The sequence below is a fragment of the Gekko japonicus genome, unplaced genomic scaffold (assembly GCF_001447785.1).
Source record: "Gekko japonicus isolate JY-2015 unplaced genomic scaffold, Gekko_japonicus_V1.1 scaffold1751, whole genome shotgun sequence".
NCBI classification, from domain to species: domain Eukaryota; kingdom Metazoa; phylum Chordata; class Lepidosauria; order Squamata; family Gekkonidae; genus Gekko; species Gekko japonicus.
In genome coordinates this window covers 217923-234769 of record NW_015171554.1, presented here as the reverse complement: position 1 = coordinate 234769, position 16847 = coordinate 217923, and the positions used below count along the sequence as shown (strand labels likewise).

Here is a 16847-nt window from a genome sequence, read left to right as displayed (position 1 = left end):
TCCATGTTTGTCATATCAATTCTATTGTGCTGGTATTAGCCAGTTAATCTGTAATAGCTCACTCAGACATAATATGTTACCATTTAATATTGGGCAGGAAGTAGTAAATACGTACATATGAATTGGCTTTCTGCTATGGACACGCCTAGAGCTTTCTAAGGAGTATTTTAGTTTGTGCTTGGGTAACAGCCCATGCCAATGCTGTGGCTATATGTACTAGATGGTCTCTTAATGTTAGGGTTCTTCGATGTTCTTATAATGAACATTAAACAGGAATCTTGGGCAATTTTCAATAGCCCAAGAAGATACGTGTATTCAGCACCTTGTTTAAAACAAGGATAGATTGTAGGTACCTTTTAAGAAGTTAGGGTTCTTGGCTGGATCAGGGGTAATGACAGCCAGTCTGCAAATGTAGGCACTTGCTGCTGCTGAAGGGCACTTTATGTATATCCTAAGGCTGGTCATTTATTTCATGCTGGAAGGCTTGGGGGTTGGTACACATATCAACAAAACTAGTTTGGCTGGGAGAAGCAGTCTAGCCTCATTTTAAAAAATGAGGCGTTCTCAAACTTGCAAGTAAAATATAAAAAAATATAAAATATCCTAAAAACACTTTCCTGGGAGTAAGCCCCACTTAGTAAAATTCTGAGTGTCTTGCCATGTCAAACTGGGCTCTTAGTAAGTATATGTATAATGGTAGTATGCCAAGGATCCACAGCCCAGGCAGCTGTTGCATAGATAGCCATGTTGCATGTTTCAGAGGGTAGCTATGTTAGGGTGCAGTCAAAAAGCTAGACCTGTCCAGTAGCGCCTTAGAGGCTATCAAGTTTTTTGAGAGAAGGGGGAGTAAACTTTCAAGAGTCAAAGTTCCTGTTGTCAGATGCATGTTGCAGGGGTAGACAATAGTCTGCTTTAAATCAGAGGTTGGTTATGTGGCATATTCCAGGGATTTTCATGCCTAGCTGGCTGTACAGCAAAAAGTTGTGCCATTTACCTTTGCAGCATATTTAAACTGTCTACCTATCTTGCCTAGTACTAGGAGTTAGAGTTGTAAGACGTGGGCTGAGCCAGAAGAGTTCTGAAGTGGCAGAATGGGTCTGCATCACTTCTGTCTAGTCCTCACATCTGTTTGTCGCTCTCGTATTTGCCAGCTAATTTGTTGCCATTCCTTGATCTTGCCACCTTGATCCAATCTCAGCTTCACTTATGCATCTTGACTCTGACGGGACCCTGACGCTTCCACCCACCCCTCAAATCTTCCTGTATATAAGGCTTGAAGAAATTCCGTTTCAATGTGTCTGAGGAAGTGTGCTTGCACACGGAAGCTTGCACCTTGAATAAAACGTTGCTGGTCTTAAAGGGGCCACTCAAACTTTGTTCTGCTGCTACCCGGCCTGATTCTGTCTACAAAGCACTGCTTGTCAATGTTCCTTTCTGTTAACACAGAACTGGCACAGCTGGGGACTCCAGTCCCACCAAGATACGGGGAGGCCATCATTTATTTATTTATTTTATTATATTTATACCCCGCCCTCCCCGCGAACGGGCTCAGGGCGGCTTACATAAGGCACAAAGTGCATACAATATATAAAAGCTAAAACAATTAAAATTCTGTTCCATCAGATGCACAAATAGAAAACTCCTGACATTTTGTATAACAGGAGGGGAGGGCTAAACCCCGTAACATTAACCCTTTCTTTAAAAATTGATTTACAGCCCCAACCCAGCCTGCCTGCTTACTCAGCCTGCTCAGAAATCTAATTCTGGCTGGGCTGCAACTTCGCTCCTTGGCGCGTGCCTCTACAGGTTGGTGCTGTTTCGACAGGTTTCTTTTGACACGGATTATACGTAATGCCCAGAGTAACGCTTCGGGTTTGTTTGTTTTTAAAAAACAAAACAAAACACGACACTTACTCAGCAGTGGTTAAGCCCGTTCTGTCCCCTCATCCGGCTGCCTGTGTGAACCTGGGCTCGGAGCCAGGCAGTCCTATACCAAAGCGGCCACCCAAACATAAGCGTTGCTCCTCGCCTTTAAACCCATCCGCATCCGTAGTCTTGGAAACGGCGCTGAGAGCGGAGAGGCGTGGCTGAGCACCCTCGCGCAAGCGCCTTGAGGCTTCGCTGCCTCCGCCTATTCGGCCGTTGTGAGCGGCAGTGGCGGAGGCGGGCGCGCGCCGGAGGTTCTATTGGCGTTCCCTTTCCTCCCTAATGGCGAGCCCGACGAAGCTGAGTCGTTCGGTCGAGCGCTGGAGACGGCGCTACTTGGCGGGGGAGGTGGGGCCTTGGCGGGGCGGGGGAGGTGGGGCGTTACTTTATGTGTTTCGTGACCCCTTCGCACGAGAATGAGTGTGAGGTGCCTTTTGCTTTTTTCACTGATAAAAGTAGTTCGGTTGCGGGTAATCCGTGGCGAAGTTCCAGAATAGAAAAATGCTTATCGTGACACCTTCCATTGTGCTCCCCCCCCCCCAAGGGGGGGGTGGGAGTCTGTCCTGTGTAAGGGAGGCACTCTGCACGTGTTCAGATGCCTCTTGCCCTTTGTACTACGAACCCAACTCAGATCTTAACTAAACCCCTGGTAATTCTGTAGTGAGGAAGTGTCTCAGTTTAAGGCACGTCTGATCTAGGATTACTGGCTAGAGGTAGTTTTCATTACAGTTTTAATTTGGCCATTTTGCTGCTGACATTGGAGAAGCCGCTGTTCCTGTCGCCGCCACTGTGTCTTTAACTGCAAAAACTCAACAGATGCATTTTTCCCCACTCTGGAGATATGAGGGTAGCAACTACATCTGTGGAATATTTGCGTTGCGTGCAATTGTTAACAAAGTACAAGAACTTGTTAGGAGTGCAGTAATGATGTATGTGATTGACCCATGCCTTATTATTGTTGTTATTATTATTATTATTTCTTTTGAATCGTCCAACCCTGCAAGCAGGCTCTGGGCGATCTACAGCAATAAAACAGATAAAACACAATCAACATGATAAAATTATTACAATGCACTAATTAAACAACCAGTCCAGATGGCAATCGACTCCTTTTTGGCCGACTGCCTTGCTCTCTGCGCAGCAGGGAAGGGGACACGGGACCAAAAGGAAAAAAAAGGGGGGGGGGAATCCCTCTGTCTGTGGGTGAATTACTTGTCCTTTTTGTTGATACCAGCATTTGAAACATCATTTCTTGTTCCTGCTGTGATGTCTTCTAATTATATTTTTATAACACTGTTTATCTAATGACATAATCTCCAGGTTCAGGAGAACATTAATTTCAGTCAGAGAGCCCACAAAATCGTGTTACAAAAGAGCTAGAATAACAGTAATTTGTATAGAGTGAGCAGACGTGTGATATTAATAACAGCAAAGCAAAATTCTTCTTTTAGGATTGTTCTTTGGATACAGTACAAACCAAAACCAAATCGAAAAGTAGAAGAGAACTGTTTTCTCCAGGTAACCCATTTTTGAAGGGATTCATTTGTTTTCAGTTGAATTTGAAAATTAGGATAATAATGCTAGCCTTATTGTTTTTTTAAAAAGTGGTTTAGAGAGTGTCTGACTAGAAGCTCCTACTGGTATATTTGACTATTTTTTACATTTTGTATTTCATGTACCAATCCTCCAAAATCCATTTTAATCTCTGTTGAGTTTGGAGAACCTCCATCTGAATGGCATGTGTTTGCTTTTGTGTCTCTGTCATCAGCTGTTCTGTTATAGCTTTTTCCCTTTCAAGTTTTCATAGAGAATAGAATAGACCATAATTTGATTGTTGTTGTTCATCCTCTAATCAGCACGATGGATTTTCTTATAGGTAAAATGGACAGCTCATTGGATGATGCAATTTCATCTTTACTCATAAATTCCTCATGCTTTTCAAAGCATACCTTCAGTGGTAGAAAGAACAGTAGAAAACATTTTTCTAATGCTTCAAAGAATTTTATAAACGTGGGTTGGTAAGAAATTCCGCTTTACTGTTTTATACATTTTTAAAACGTCAACTCCCCTCCCACCAATTGCCTGATTTTGTTTCAAACTATTTTAAGATTAGAAAGTAGTATTGAACATTGTTCTCACTGTAAAACTAAGGTGATTCCTAGTAATTCCAGAATTTACTCTACACTGTATGTAGCTTAATGCAATCCTTTACTTTTGTTAGGCTTGGTGAAGAGTCCGGTTCCCACTATGATTCAGGCCAATCTAACATACAGCCGGAGTTTATCAGAGATTCTCTTGAAAGTAATGAAGTTCAACGGACAGGTATATATACAGAAACAGGTAACTGAAAATTTACTACTTAAATATAACTCTAAGGAAATTTCACTTGATAACGTTTTCAGTTTTACTAATCTGCAGTTCAGTCCTCTCTGGTGCTTAGAGCAATAATGACTTCCTCTGCATTGACTTGGATAAATGTGGTTGAGATCTAGGAGGTGCCTCTAAATTGTAGGGGCCAGCATCAACCACTTATTCAAAATTTATTGATACACATATGTGCCTGAATAACACCCAGTACTTGTTTTACACTGATTGGTTGGTTTTTTTGAGACACTTTGAAGTATTTTACAGATGAAAAAAAGGACACGTTTGTAAAACAGCCGTGTTTGTAGTAAGAACTACTGCCTGTATGTACCTCCCCCCCCTCTAATCTACCTGCTGTCTATTATATTTATTTACACTACAAGAAATTGTTCTGCAGTGACTTAAGAACCAAGAGAGTGTTGATTCTCTTGGTCAAAGGTGTGCTCAGAAAAATGTCAGCATCCTGTAATAAGCTGTCAGGGGTACAGATATACTTCAGCCCTGTATTCAGTGATGATTCATGCACATGCATGAGGACTAGAAACAATATTCAGATTGAACTTCTGAAGGAGGTGCCAAGCCTTGAAGAATGACAGCACACTAGTCATCTCCTAAAACAAGTCATCTCCTAAAATACAAAAATGGGCACAGTGGACCAGGAACAGAAGGTCAAGAAGATAGAGGGAGATAAAGAGAATGGCCATTCATTTTCTTACATTTTCTAAAAATTTCCGCTCTGAAGCAAAATAGATATTTGACAGCCCTTGCAACCCTCTCTGTTTTGTGTTGTTTCCTTTGCTTCTCTTCTTTCAGAAATAAACTAAAAGCTTGGGTTTAAGTGCATGATCATGGTAGAGGTAAACACATTCTTTCTCTCTTGGAGAGTAAAGGAGGATTTGAATGGGGAGCTGTTTAAGGGAAGAAGTTGTGGCCGTAGGTGCATTGTGAACTACCTGTAACTGTACCAGTGTTTTGTTTGGATCCATTTCTGCTGTTCAAGTTAGCAAATTGAGAAAAAAAGCATGTGATTAAGCTAGATCTCTTCTTCTGTTCACTTTTACATTTTCATACTGAAGAGGCTGAAGCAGCACAGCTTGGCTTCATAAGTCACAGGGAGAGCGGTAGCTATGAAGAGGAGGTCGAGTGGAGAGAGTGTCCTGAGAGAGCACTCTCAATAGCGGAATATGGCAGACGTGGCTAGGTTTTTCTGTTTCTGTACACGGCCAGCTCTGTATATAGGAGGCTGAAAGGGATGGGGAACTGGGGTTTCTGCTTCTAGATGTGACTGCAGACCGTGGGCTGTATCCTGTATGTTCCTTATGCGCTGTTGCAAAGGACCTCCAGTGCTAGGTGCTTTCCAGGTATGCAAAGTCCAGCGTCTTGTATGAGCAGAAGGCACCTCACACGAGAAGAGCATCCTCCATTGCAGAGCAGAAGGATCCAGGCCACTGTTAACAAGCCGGGTATAAACTCTGGGTTAGAATATTGGCTTAACAGCCACCAGCAAACCATAGTTTTATGGTAGCCTGCAGCCTGCACTTAGGTATCATGAAAAACCGGAGTGTATAAAACCATGGTTTCATGATGTTTGAATGCAGCTGTTGGGTTCCTATTGCATTGTCTTTAAAAAAAAACCAACCCAAGTGTTTCTAGTTAATTTATTAGGATACAGAACTTTAAATAAGGCTGAGCAAAACTACCCCTTTTCTTAATTTGAAAATGAATGAACCTCTCTGGGATAGCTGTCTGCTGGGAATCCACTTGGATTTCTTTTTGGTATACGGAGAGTGAAAAGTAGGCATGCTGTGCTTGATCACTGTTCAGCTCCTCTCCTAGAAGCTGTGATTGCTTTTCATAGTAGAGATGGTAATCAAGCTCCTGCTCCGTGTGTGCGTGTAGCATATTCGACTGTTACAACTATGGGGGGTAACAGTGAATTACTCAAGTGCTCATTTGCCTTTCATGACCCTCCAGATCATGGTTTGTATAATTACAAACGAGTCGTAGAGTCTCCCATTCTGTCCTCCATCTTTATCTGCTCTCACTAACCATAATTTTCTGATTCCCGGCTATAACCAACTATGGTTACTGCTAAATGGAAAACTGGTAAGGAAGCTACATACAAGGAGGGGAATTCTACCGCTCACAGCTCATTTTTTATTTTCCTTCACCATTCATCTACTGCTGCTTTTGCTTCCTGCTCTGTCTGCCAGTTCTCATTGATGTCAAAATGCTCAGGATGGATACTGTGGAACTAGTATCAAAGAGAGAATTCACAAGGGTTGCATCTCAGAGGAGGCTCACGTAGAACTTTTCAACAGTGATCTTTCTTGGACACCTTTAAAAGGGAAATGTTTTTGAAAATTTTAAAACCTCCTTGGCCCGTAAAGGACTCTGCAATTAATACCTTCAGTGGTAGAGGACAGAATTTTTTAAGGCTATTTAATTACATTTTAACTCCAAAAGAGCACTGATTTGCCAGGTTTAGTAGGGCGGCGGATGGGTACTACATCAATAAGGAAATAATGGCCATTAGAAAAATTCAGAAGTTATAACTTGATATTGTTATCACTAGTATTATTTGTAACTGTTTTAGTTTTTCTTATAGCTCTCTCCTCTCTATGTGGTGTGTGAAAGAGGATTGTGATATTTTATTGAGAATTTTAGCTGCTCTAAAATATTACATTATCATTAAAAGGGTACAGGTCAAGAAGATTCATGCTCTTCCCTGCATGGTGCATTCAAAGCATCTAGACATTATGGGAACTGTAGATGACACTTTAGTAGAGACATCACCCTGCCAACAAAAGTCTGCATGGTCAAAGCAATGGTATTCCCAGTAGTCATGTATGGCTGCGAGAGTTGGACTATAAAGAAGGCCGAGCGCCGAAGAATAGATTCTTTTGAACTATGGTGCTGGAGAAGACTCTTGAGAGTCCCTTGGACTGCAAGAAGATCAAATCAGTCAATCCTAAAAGAAATCAACCCTGACTGTTCCCTGGAAGGCCAGATAATGAAACTGAAGCTCAAATACTTTGGCCACCAAATGAGAAGCGAGCACTCACTGGAGAAGACCCTGATGCTGGGAAAGATTGAAGGTCAAAGAAGATGGGGATGGCAAAGGATGAGATGGTTAGACAGTGTCATAGATGCAACGAACATGAAATTGAGCCAACTTCAGAGGACAGCGGAAGACCGGAAGGCCTGGCGTGATCTGGTCCATGGGGTCGCGAAGAGTCGGACTCGACTGTGCGACTGAACAACAAAAGATGACACTTTTAGACGCCAACTTAATTCAGGGGTGGAAAATGGTCAGTAAAATCAGTAAAAGTCAGTTTTTTCATCTTGGTCAGTAATTTGTCAGTATTTTAAAAAATTGGTCAGTAAAGTCAGAATTTCTTTGATTTTTGTGAATGCAGTTTGTGTTTTTACAGTTTCATTACTGCGTTTTTGGGGAAACATGATGACTTTCCAGTGAGAAGACCGATTGTTTTCAGTTTAGTTATGAAGTACTTTAAGGACTTTGTTCCTAAGAATAAAAGTGATTTGGTGAAATCTTCCACAAAGTATAGAAACATAATTAACCTCTTAAAACATGAGACAATGAAAGTAGAGATGATGGATATTGTGGGCTTCAACATGGCACAGCTCATGTTAGAAGGAGTTGAGAAAGCAATGGAAGAAGAGGACAAGGGGGAAAATGCTTGTGGATGCAGTGCAGAAAACTGTTGAGAAACGAAGGAGTTCGTGAATAACTTTATTTATTCAATTCATACCCCGCCCTCCCTGCTGGAGCGGGCTCAGGGCGGCTTACAAAGAGATTAAACATATAGGTAACTAATTATATACAATCTTAAAACAAATAAAGCTCTACATTATCATAAAGTGCTAGTAAGTGATCAGGTACTTATAACAATGCTTACAGAAGGCGGAACCAATACTAGTGTTGTAATCAGATGATCTATATTGGTGGTTGGCTCATTTTGGTCTCTATATTTAGGCAACAGCACAGGCTGTTGGGGGTAAGCCAAGGACCAGGGCACTGTCACTTCTCAATTATTTGATGTTATTTGGTGCGACTCCTTAGTCGGCAGCCGGTGCAGTTCTTTCAGCACAGGGTGGATGTGCTCCTGCATAGGGAGGCCCATCAGAAGCCTGGCTGCAGCATTTTGCACTAACTATCTTCTGAATTTGGGTCAAGGGCAGCCCCATGTAGAGAGCATTACAGTAGTCCAATCTTGAGGTGACCATCGCATGGATCACTGTCGCCAAGTCCTTGCATTTGAGGAAGGGAACCAACTGCCTAATCAGCCAGAGGTGGTAAAAGGCTGATTTGGCAGTGAATGCTACCTGGGCCCCCACTGTTAGTGAGGCATCCAGGAGCACTCCGAAGCTCCTAACCTTTGGTCCTGGCACCAATGGCCCCATTGAAGGTTGGAAGTAGGATCCCTATCCTTGGGCCGCCCCTGCTCAGGCAAAGGACTTCTGTCTTACTCGGATTCAGTTTTAGATGGCTCAGTCTGAGCCAACCAGCCATGGCTTGCAATGGCCAGTCCAGATCTTCCGGTGTAGAGTCAGACTGGCTGTCCAACAACAGATAGAGCTGGGTGTCATCCGCATACTGGTGACATCCCAGCCCATGCCATCAGGCAATCTGGGCAAGGGGGAGCATGTAGATGTTAAATAAAATTGGGGACAGCACCGCTCCTTGGGGCACTCCACAAATTAGTGGGTGCCTTTGGGATAGTTGCTCCCCTAGCACCACCCTTTGTCCCCGACCCTGAAGGAAGGAAGCCAGCCATTGCAAGGCAGGCCCCTGGACTCCAGTGTCGGTGAGGTGGTGGATCATTAACTGATGGTCGACTATGTTGAATGCCGCCAAAAGGTCCAACAGCAACTTCACTGCCAATCTGCCCTGATTCAGATGCCTCCGGAGGTCATCCGTGAGGGCGACCAGTGCCGTCTCTGTCCCGTGGCCTGGGCAGAAACTGGACTGGAAAGGATCTAGAATGGAAGTGTCATCCAAAAAGCTCTGTAGCTGAATTGACACGGCCCTCAATTATTTTGCCCAAATAGGGCAGATTGGAGACTGGCCGGTAATTAGCCAATTCGGCCAGATCCAGAGATGGATTTTTCAGGAGGGGACGAACCACAGCTTCCTTGAGTGCCCTAGAGAACTGTCCCTCCAAGAGGGTTTTGTTGTTAATCTCCCTTAGGGCATCTCAAAACCCATCATAGCCAGCTTTAATTAGCCATGATGGGCATGGGTCAAGGCAGCACATGGTAGGGCATACAGTTAAGAGCAGTTTGTCAACTTTCTCCAGGGTGAGCGAACTGAAATAATCCATAACCTGACTAGAAGACGTGCATGGAGCCTTGAGTTCACTTACTGTCTCAACTGTGGTGGGGAGGACATTGTGGAGCGACAGGACTTTATCTGCAAAGTAGCTCACAAAGGCCAGTGTCCAGTTCCCTAACATTTGGTCTGCCTTGTGGTAGTACAGTCATAGACCGAATTATTCTAAATAATTGGGCTGGGCATAAACTCGCAGATGCAGTTATGGCCACATAGTACTCTCAGCAGCTTTGAGTACCATCTTGTAGGATCTCATAAACGTCCTATAAGCACACTGCTGCTATCTCTCTAGCCATCTTAGCCTTTGCTTCATCAGCCGCAGCTCCTGGGTAAACCAAGGAGCCAGCCAAGAGTGAGGGCGCAGAGGGCGTTGGGGAGCGATCTCATAGATGACCACTGAGAGTCAGCCATGCCAATCCTCCACAAGCTCATCTAACAAGCTGCCAGGGGGCATCGGATCCCGCAGGGCCATTTGAAGCCACATAAAGTCCACTTGACTCCGCAGGTGAGCTGAAATCTGCTCGCCACCCAAACAGGGTGAAACATTCAGATGGGCCTTCAGGGCATGATGGGGTCTGACCATGGCACTGCTGAGGCAGTGACCCGGTCCACTTGACCCCTGCTGCGAAGATCAGATCGAGGGTATCAATCAATCAATAGACCTTTAATGGCATATAGATCGAGGGTGTGTCCGGCCCGGTGAGTGAGAGTCGTTACATATTGGGAGAGTCCTAGCACCACCACGGATGACACTAGGTCCATCGCCTGAGTGGAGGCCACATCATCCGCATGGACATTGAAATCAAACAGGACAATCAGTCTAGGGTGTTTCAATGCCCAGCCCGACACAGCCTCCACCAGGGATGGCAGGCTGCTGAGCAGTTCTTTTTTCATCATAAAACCAAAGATAAAGTAAAAGCAAAGACAAGTCTCACCTTACAGTAATTATATTTTGTTGTCATAATTATTACTTTATGTTTGGGTTTTAATACATTTTTGCTGTTTTATTATCTGCAATATATGATTATTTTTAAAAGGGAACCTTTTGTTGCCTTAAATTTTGTACAATAATGAAAACATTGTCCTCTATTCATTAAAAAAAATCAATAAAAAGGTGTGCAATCCTTTTATCTGGGTCACATCTAACTATGGGGCTGGCTATGGGGGTGGTAGAGGCCAGATAATAATAATTTTTAATGAAGTCCTAGTTTTACATTTAAAACGCTAGCTTATCAGTAGGCTGACATTAAATTGTTCAGTAATTTGACAGTTTTTTGTCAGTATTTGTTCAGTTTTTTTTGAATTTTGGTCAGTAAAATCAGTATTTTTGACCCTCTGACTAGTTTCCAACCCTGTTAATTTTATCCGCCCCTTGCCCCCTTCTTTTTCTCTTTTCTTTAACTCTTCTTAACCCATGGTAGTAGTTCATTTTTTGTTTTGTTGTTCCGCACCTTGTTTTTGTTTACCGCACCTTGCACTTCTTGCTGCTCTACGTTTGGTCGTCACTGTATTTGTGAAGTTTAATTAAGTCTTTTAATCCAGCTGCCTCTTAGTTTCATTAGCCTGGGTGTAATGAGCAATTTTAAATAGTTACGACAGCTGCGCTGCTAGAACCTTTGTTGATGCGTCTAAATGCCTCTTTTATGTTTCTCTACATGCTGCCAACAAACTGTGTATCTCTATGAGTCTTTTCTGATATTGGTGGTATTGTGCTTTGAGAAGGCATTAAATAAAATTTATTTTAATTAAAAAAACAGTGATATTTTCTCCTGTGTAGGTCAACACACTGGGACTCTTCTGTGGCATTTTAAGTGCAGACACCCGATTGGCATAGCCCTCTGCAGCCCAGAACTCCTGAGCTCACGCGATCTGCTGGCCTCAGCCTTCCCAGCAGCTGGGATTACAGGCGCAGGATTACAGACCAAGTCTTATTTTCCCCCAGCAGCCTCTCTTGTCAGTTCAGCTCCTGTTGCCAATGAAGCTTCATTGGCTGTTTTGGGCCCTTTGATATTGCAACGGATTATTGCTGTCCTTGCAAGTGAATCCGATGTTCAGTTGTCATGCTTTGTGTCTATCTTGATTTCACTATTTAAGGTGTTTTGTGTGCCTGTTATGAGACAATGAATTAAGATTCCAAGATCCCCGAGCAACTTTTTGCTAAATTAAACAGCAATGCTTATTTATTCCATGTGTTTTCTGGTGACTTCCTCCTGACGTAATTCAGTTGCTTAGGCCCTCACCACAATTTTCACTAGTAACTGACTACTCTAGCTGTCTGTGAGATGTCACGAGCATTATCTTCCTATGTGCTGCATTTACTGAGACACCAGAACTCTATGCTGCTGGCCTCTAGATTGTTTTAATGTCTAGCTATGCAATCCTTCGGCAACCTTTAACTTTTATGAGTTAACAAAATGTATTTTCTGTTTACTTTTAAAAAATTGGAATAATGTATTTAAAATGTGTGGTTATTTTCTTGCCTACTAGATGTCACTCTGCCATCTGGATTGACAGTGGCCACATGCAGTGAGTGTGGTGGCAGTGGAGTGGTAAGAGAGACTGGAACCCAAGCACTGAATGGGGAAAGCCTGATACCATCTCACTTAAGTCAAATTTATCATGAATTGTCTGTCATATATCAAAAGCTGCAGGTAAATTAACATTTATTTGAATACGGTAGAACATTGTGTGTGATTTTATTTCCTTGCTATAGAAATTGTTATCTTAGATATGTAACTCATAGGGCTGCTTTGACCTCCATCGTTGAAAGGTTGTTGCCATGCAAGCCTACCAATGTGTTTTTATGAACAGTATGGACTGTGCAAAGAGACTGTATGATATGGAGACCTGGGAATACCTGTTGAGACTGCACACCTGAAAGAGGGACACCTTCCTGAAAGAGGGACACCACAGTAATAGTCCAGAGTCACCAGAATCTGAGAATTGGTATAAATGTGTGTGTGTTTGTGTATTGTTTGAATGATATATATCCTCCAGTAAAAAAACAATATATTATTCTGAATACAGTCTCCGTGTCTGTTCTGATACTTACAGCAAAGGTGGGACTTCTGTATACATTGGTGTGAACTCTAATTTGCCTATTGCCAATTAATAATCATAACCTCCCCTAGATGAATTAAAAATTCAAGGCAATTTGGCTAACAAGGTGCATCTGTATTGTTAATATTTCACACTTGTTTTTTCTGAATGGCACATGGGGAGGTGGAAATACAAAGGACAGTGATCTTTTACTGAGACATCCTCTATTATTTTAGAAGTATTGTGCCTTTTGAATTACATTGAATTTTTCATTCTGTACAGTTAATATTGTGTGTGAATGTCATGAACAAACTTAAGAATGCGTCATGAACTCCTCAGGGTTAGGCCTTCTTTCCCTCCTTCTTTCATGTGAAGAATGGAGTTTAAAGACTTCCTGATTGGAACAGTGTGTTTTGTTTTGATGTCTGAATTCGGCAAAATGACAAACCTGGATTGTCCACAAGAGATTATTCAGGATCTAGGTCTGTTGCCAAAAGAACAAGCTGCTGTTTGTCATTTTGGACGATTCAGGTGTTAAAATAAATTGTAGCTTATTCCAAATGAGAAAATTTGAAATTGAAATCAGTAAGCTTTCTAATTCTTGTGACTTTCTGAAAATATTTACATTCCTAAAGTATCTGAGATCTCAGATGTTACAGAGTTGCAAAAATGATTCTAATCCAATTTATGTTTTTGACTCTTTCATCGTAAAATACTGTTTAGAAAGTGTAGAGCTTATTCAGGTCCTTACAGAATTTTGACATGGACGTTCAGAAGAAAGATGAATTAGCCTTCGGAGACTCACGCAATTAGAATATTCTGTATGTGAGTGAACTGAATTGTTTACCAACTTAAGCTCGTAGATAACCAGTCTTGGTTGCCTGTGAATAGTAAAAATTGTTTCCAGGTACCCAACCAGAGAGATGAATGCATTCCTCAGTTTTATGCCACCTTGCAATACAGCTAACAGGTATATGAGGAAAATAAATCTTTTGCAGGCTGTTCATATTTTAGGGTTTATTTTCATGGTTGGCTTACATTCAAAATACTGTATTTCATACAGGTATGTTCTCTCAAGTACAATGTTTTGTTTTGTCTGCTCCAATTCAGCAAGAAAGTCTAACTCAGCAAGAATATTCTTTAAAACTTGAACAGCGAGAATGCTTCTTAGCTGAACGAGAAGCCTTGCTTTGTAAACACGAAGCCGCTTTGACTAAGATACGAGGCGTTGAGGAAAAAGTTCATGCAAAACTTCAAATTATAAAGGAGGTATCACAGTTGCCAATTTATTTTTATCTGGGGCTAATATTTTTGGCTTGCAGTGCAGTTAAGCTTCCTCGTGCCAGTCTCTGTGAAGGGGCTTATCGTCGCTTCACTGTTAAATTGCTTTTGTAATATCAGCATTCAGACGCTGTGTCCTGGCCCAGAATAGCTTTGCACACATAAATGTATCTGTTTAGGGAGCGGACTTCCCTGACACATAACCTAATGCATGCATAGACGGGCATGCAGGTGTAACTGAGGGTTAGATCCTGCCGTAGTATTTTGGAAGAAAGTGGGTGCTGACTTGCGGATTTCTTGGAACCAGAGGCACAGCTATGTTTCTGTTTCCCCTGAAGAAGACAGTCATTATGAGAGGATGCAAGATAAGAAAGGGGAGAGAACTGGAAAACATTCACTCACATGCACACGTCCTTCCGCCCTTCCTCCCTGCCCTTGACCAAGGCACTCAGGGCAGCATGTGGGGTTCCCTCTCCCTCATTTTATCCTCTGAGTAACTCTGAGGAAAGGTAGGGTTCTTCCTCATGAGTCGTTTTTGTCGGTTCTGGCCCTGAACTTTGTCGTTTTGGGTCGTCGTCCCCCCGCCGCCGCCTTCATTTTGCTCTTTATAAGGATCACTTCAATTTTTAATAGCTTTCTTCCAGGGAAGGGGGTTGTAGCACTTTTACACCTATGTTTTTAAAGCCACTTCACTCCAAATGCATAATACTCCATTGGGGGGGGGGGTTTGCTACCCCTTGCCACTCATCAACACCTCGACACACACTGAAGTTGCACGCCCTCCTCTCCCACCTTCCACCTCCTCCACCCCTTGCTACTGGTTTTTTTTAATGTTTTAAATAGAACTAGAGATAAATAGCTAATGGATTGATCTGTGTTGCCTTTTTTAAAATTCATGGAACTAGCGATAGGATGCTTAAAGGGGACCCGACTGGTATCGCCCCTGTGTTACTAAAGTGTACCAAAGCTGCATGTGAAATGTATAGGTGGTGGTGGGAGGTTAAGGCAGAGAATGAGTGCCCGGCCTGCAGGCTCTCAGCAGGCTTTATCGCGGAGAGGGGACTGAACTTGGATATCCTTAGCTGTAGTACCACACTCTTAAGTGGAGAATGAAACTTCTTGCTTCACTTTGCAGTGATTAAGTCTGAGCCAGTTCAGCTATCTGTGCAACTAACTGTTCAAGTCAGCAGTGTATTTGTGTGAGCAGGAAAATGATGAAGAAGTGTACTCAGGGATATGCTACTGGTTTGTTGCTTTAGAAAATCTTTCACCTCACAGACCTTAAATGTCAGACATGCATTATTTAATGGATACAATAGAACAGCATGCATGCACTTGGGCATAGAACCTGAAATTTAAATGAAAAGCTCTAAACTTTTGAAAGTGCTCTTTAAAAGTAGGGCTCATTATTTACATTAATCCTATTTTTTCTACGGTCTTAATTTTTTTTGTAGCAACATGAAGCAGCAATTCAACAGTTGTCTGAAGCCTTGAAAGAAAAAACAAAGGAAAACAAGAGGCTCAGATCATCATTTGACACTCTCAAGGAACTGAATGACACTTTAAAAAAACAGGCAAGTACAATTGTTTTGTTCCATTCATGAATGACAAATTTCAAATGTTATAAGTTAGAATGCTTTAAAGGTCTTATGAGCATCAAACAGTTAATATTGTTTTATGGTCTTTTATTATCAAAGGACCTGGCTTTTTAAGAAATATATTTTCCAAAAACTATATATTTAGGTCTTTTTATTTTGCTTTCACATATGTTGGTTTATGGACTCTGCTTTCCAATAATGAGGGGCTGCTTCATGTGTTGCAGCAAACAGTGGATTTCTGCTGTGAATCAGTTACATCTGTTCTGAACATTTGAAGGGCATTTCTGTATCGGTAAATACACAGAACATTTGCCAGTCATTGTTCATATGGAAGTGTTCACCAGTGATGTGGGCTTTCTGGAAAATTATCTGATTCCCTAAACACAGCAGGATCTGATTCCGCATGTGTATTTTAACACATTCAATAAACAATTTTTAATAGTACCCTGTGTTGATTGTATGTTCCAACATCAACAAATGGATAAGCCGAAATATTTGATTAGGTGAAAAAGGTGGTCGTGTGTGTTTCAGTGTTTTATTCCAACAACTTCAAAGGCTTATGAGGAAATTTGTATTGGAATAATACATGTAAAAATTTAAAAACATGTACTTCCTTTTTATTGTTTAAGAAAACCAAAGGTCCTGAAAACTGTTGACACGAGCTATAATCTTAAACGCACTTACTAGAGAGTAAGTGCCATTGACTCAGTGCTTCAGAAAATACACGTTTTGGGTGGCACTGTAATTTTAGCACATGCACACACACACTGTGGGCACAGTTTAGCTTTTTGGCTTTGGTCTAGGAAAGTCATCAAGACACTTCCATCATTTGTGTTACCTGTTAGTTCCATAGCAGATTGATGGTTACAGTCAATGTTCCCTCTAAGCTGTGGAGTCTTGTGAGCAAAAATTCTACTTTGTGAGCTACTAGCATTAAAAGTGGTAAGTGAGTGATTTAGCTACTGCATAAATGAGTTTGCTCTGGAGCCATCCTTCCTGAGCTAAGACAAAAATGTGTGAGCCAGAGGCTACAAAACTGTGAGCTAGCTCACACTAACTCAGCTTAGAGGGAACACTGGTTACAGTATCCCTTCCACTATGTGAAAGGAGACATGTGAATAAGAATTTTAGCTTTGGTTTCGATTTGGCCTGCTCAGCCCGTCAAGTAAAATCATAAGTGATTTTTTAAATCTGGATTGTTATACGTGTCTGTGGGTTTTACTGCCCCGTCCCCACCCTGTTTTACAAATCAATAAAAATGGGCATGAACTCTCAAGCAATTC

General features: G+C 41.9%; 1 protein-coding gene and 1 long non-coding RNA gene across 2 annotated transcripts in view; both read left to right on the top strand.

Moving 5' to 3' along the window:
• The first annotated feature begins 3408 nt into the window (after positions 1-3408).
• Positions 3409-4226, top strand: LOC107117569. Its single transcript, XR_001482740.1, has 3 exons — positions 3409-3444; positions 3803-3944; positions 4148-4226. It is a non-coding gene; the product is annotated as an uncharacterized LOC107117569 (long non-coding RNA).
• A 2145-nt stretch (positions 4227-6371) lies between these two features.
• CCDC138 (coiled-coil domain containing 138) overlaps positions 6372-16847 on the top strand; it is a 37868-nt gene continuing 27392 nt past the window's right edge. The window contains exons 1-4 of the mRNA XM_015419708.1: positions 6372-6396; positions 12134-12297; positions 13796-13954; positions 15421-15540. Coding sequence (XP_015275194.1) covers positions 6372-6396; positions 12134-12297; positions 13796-13954; positions 15421-15540 — 468 coding nt within the window. The remainder of the gene's footprint in view (positions 6397-12133; positions 12298-13795; positions 13955-15420; positions 15541-16847) is intronic.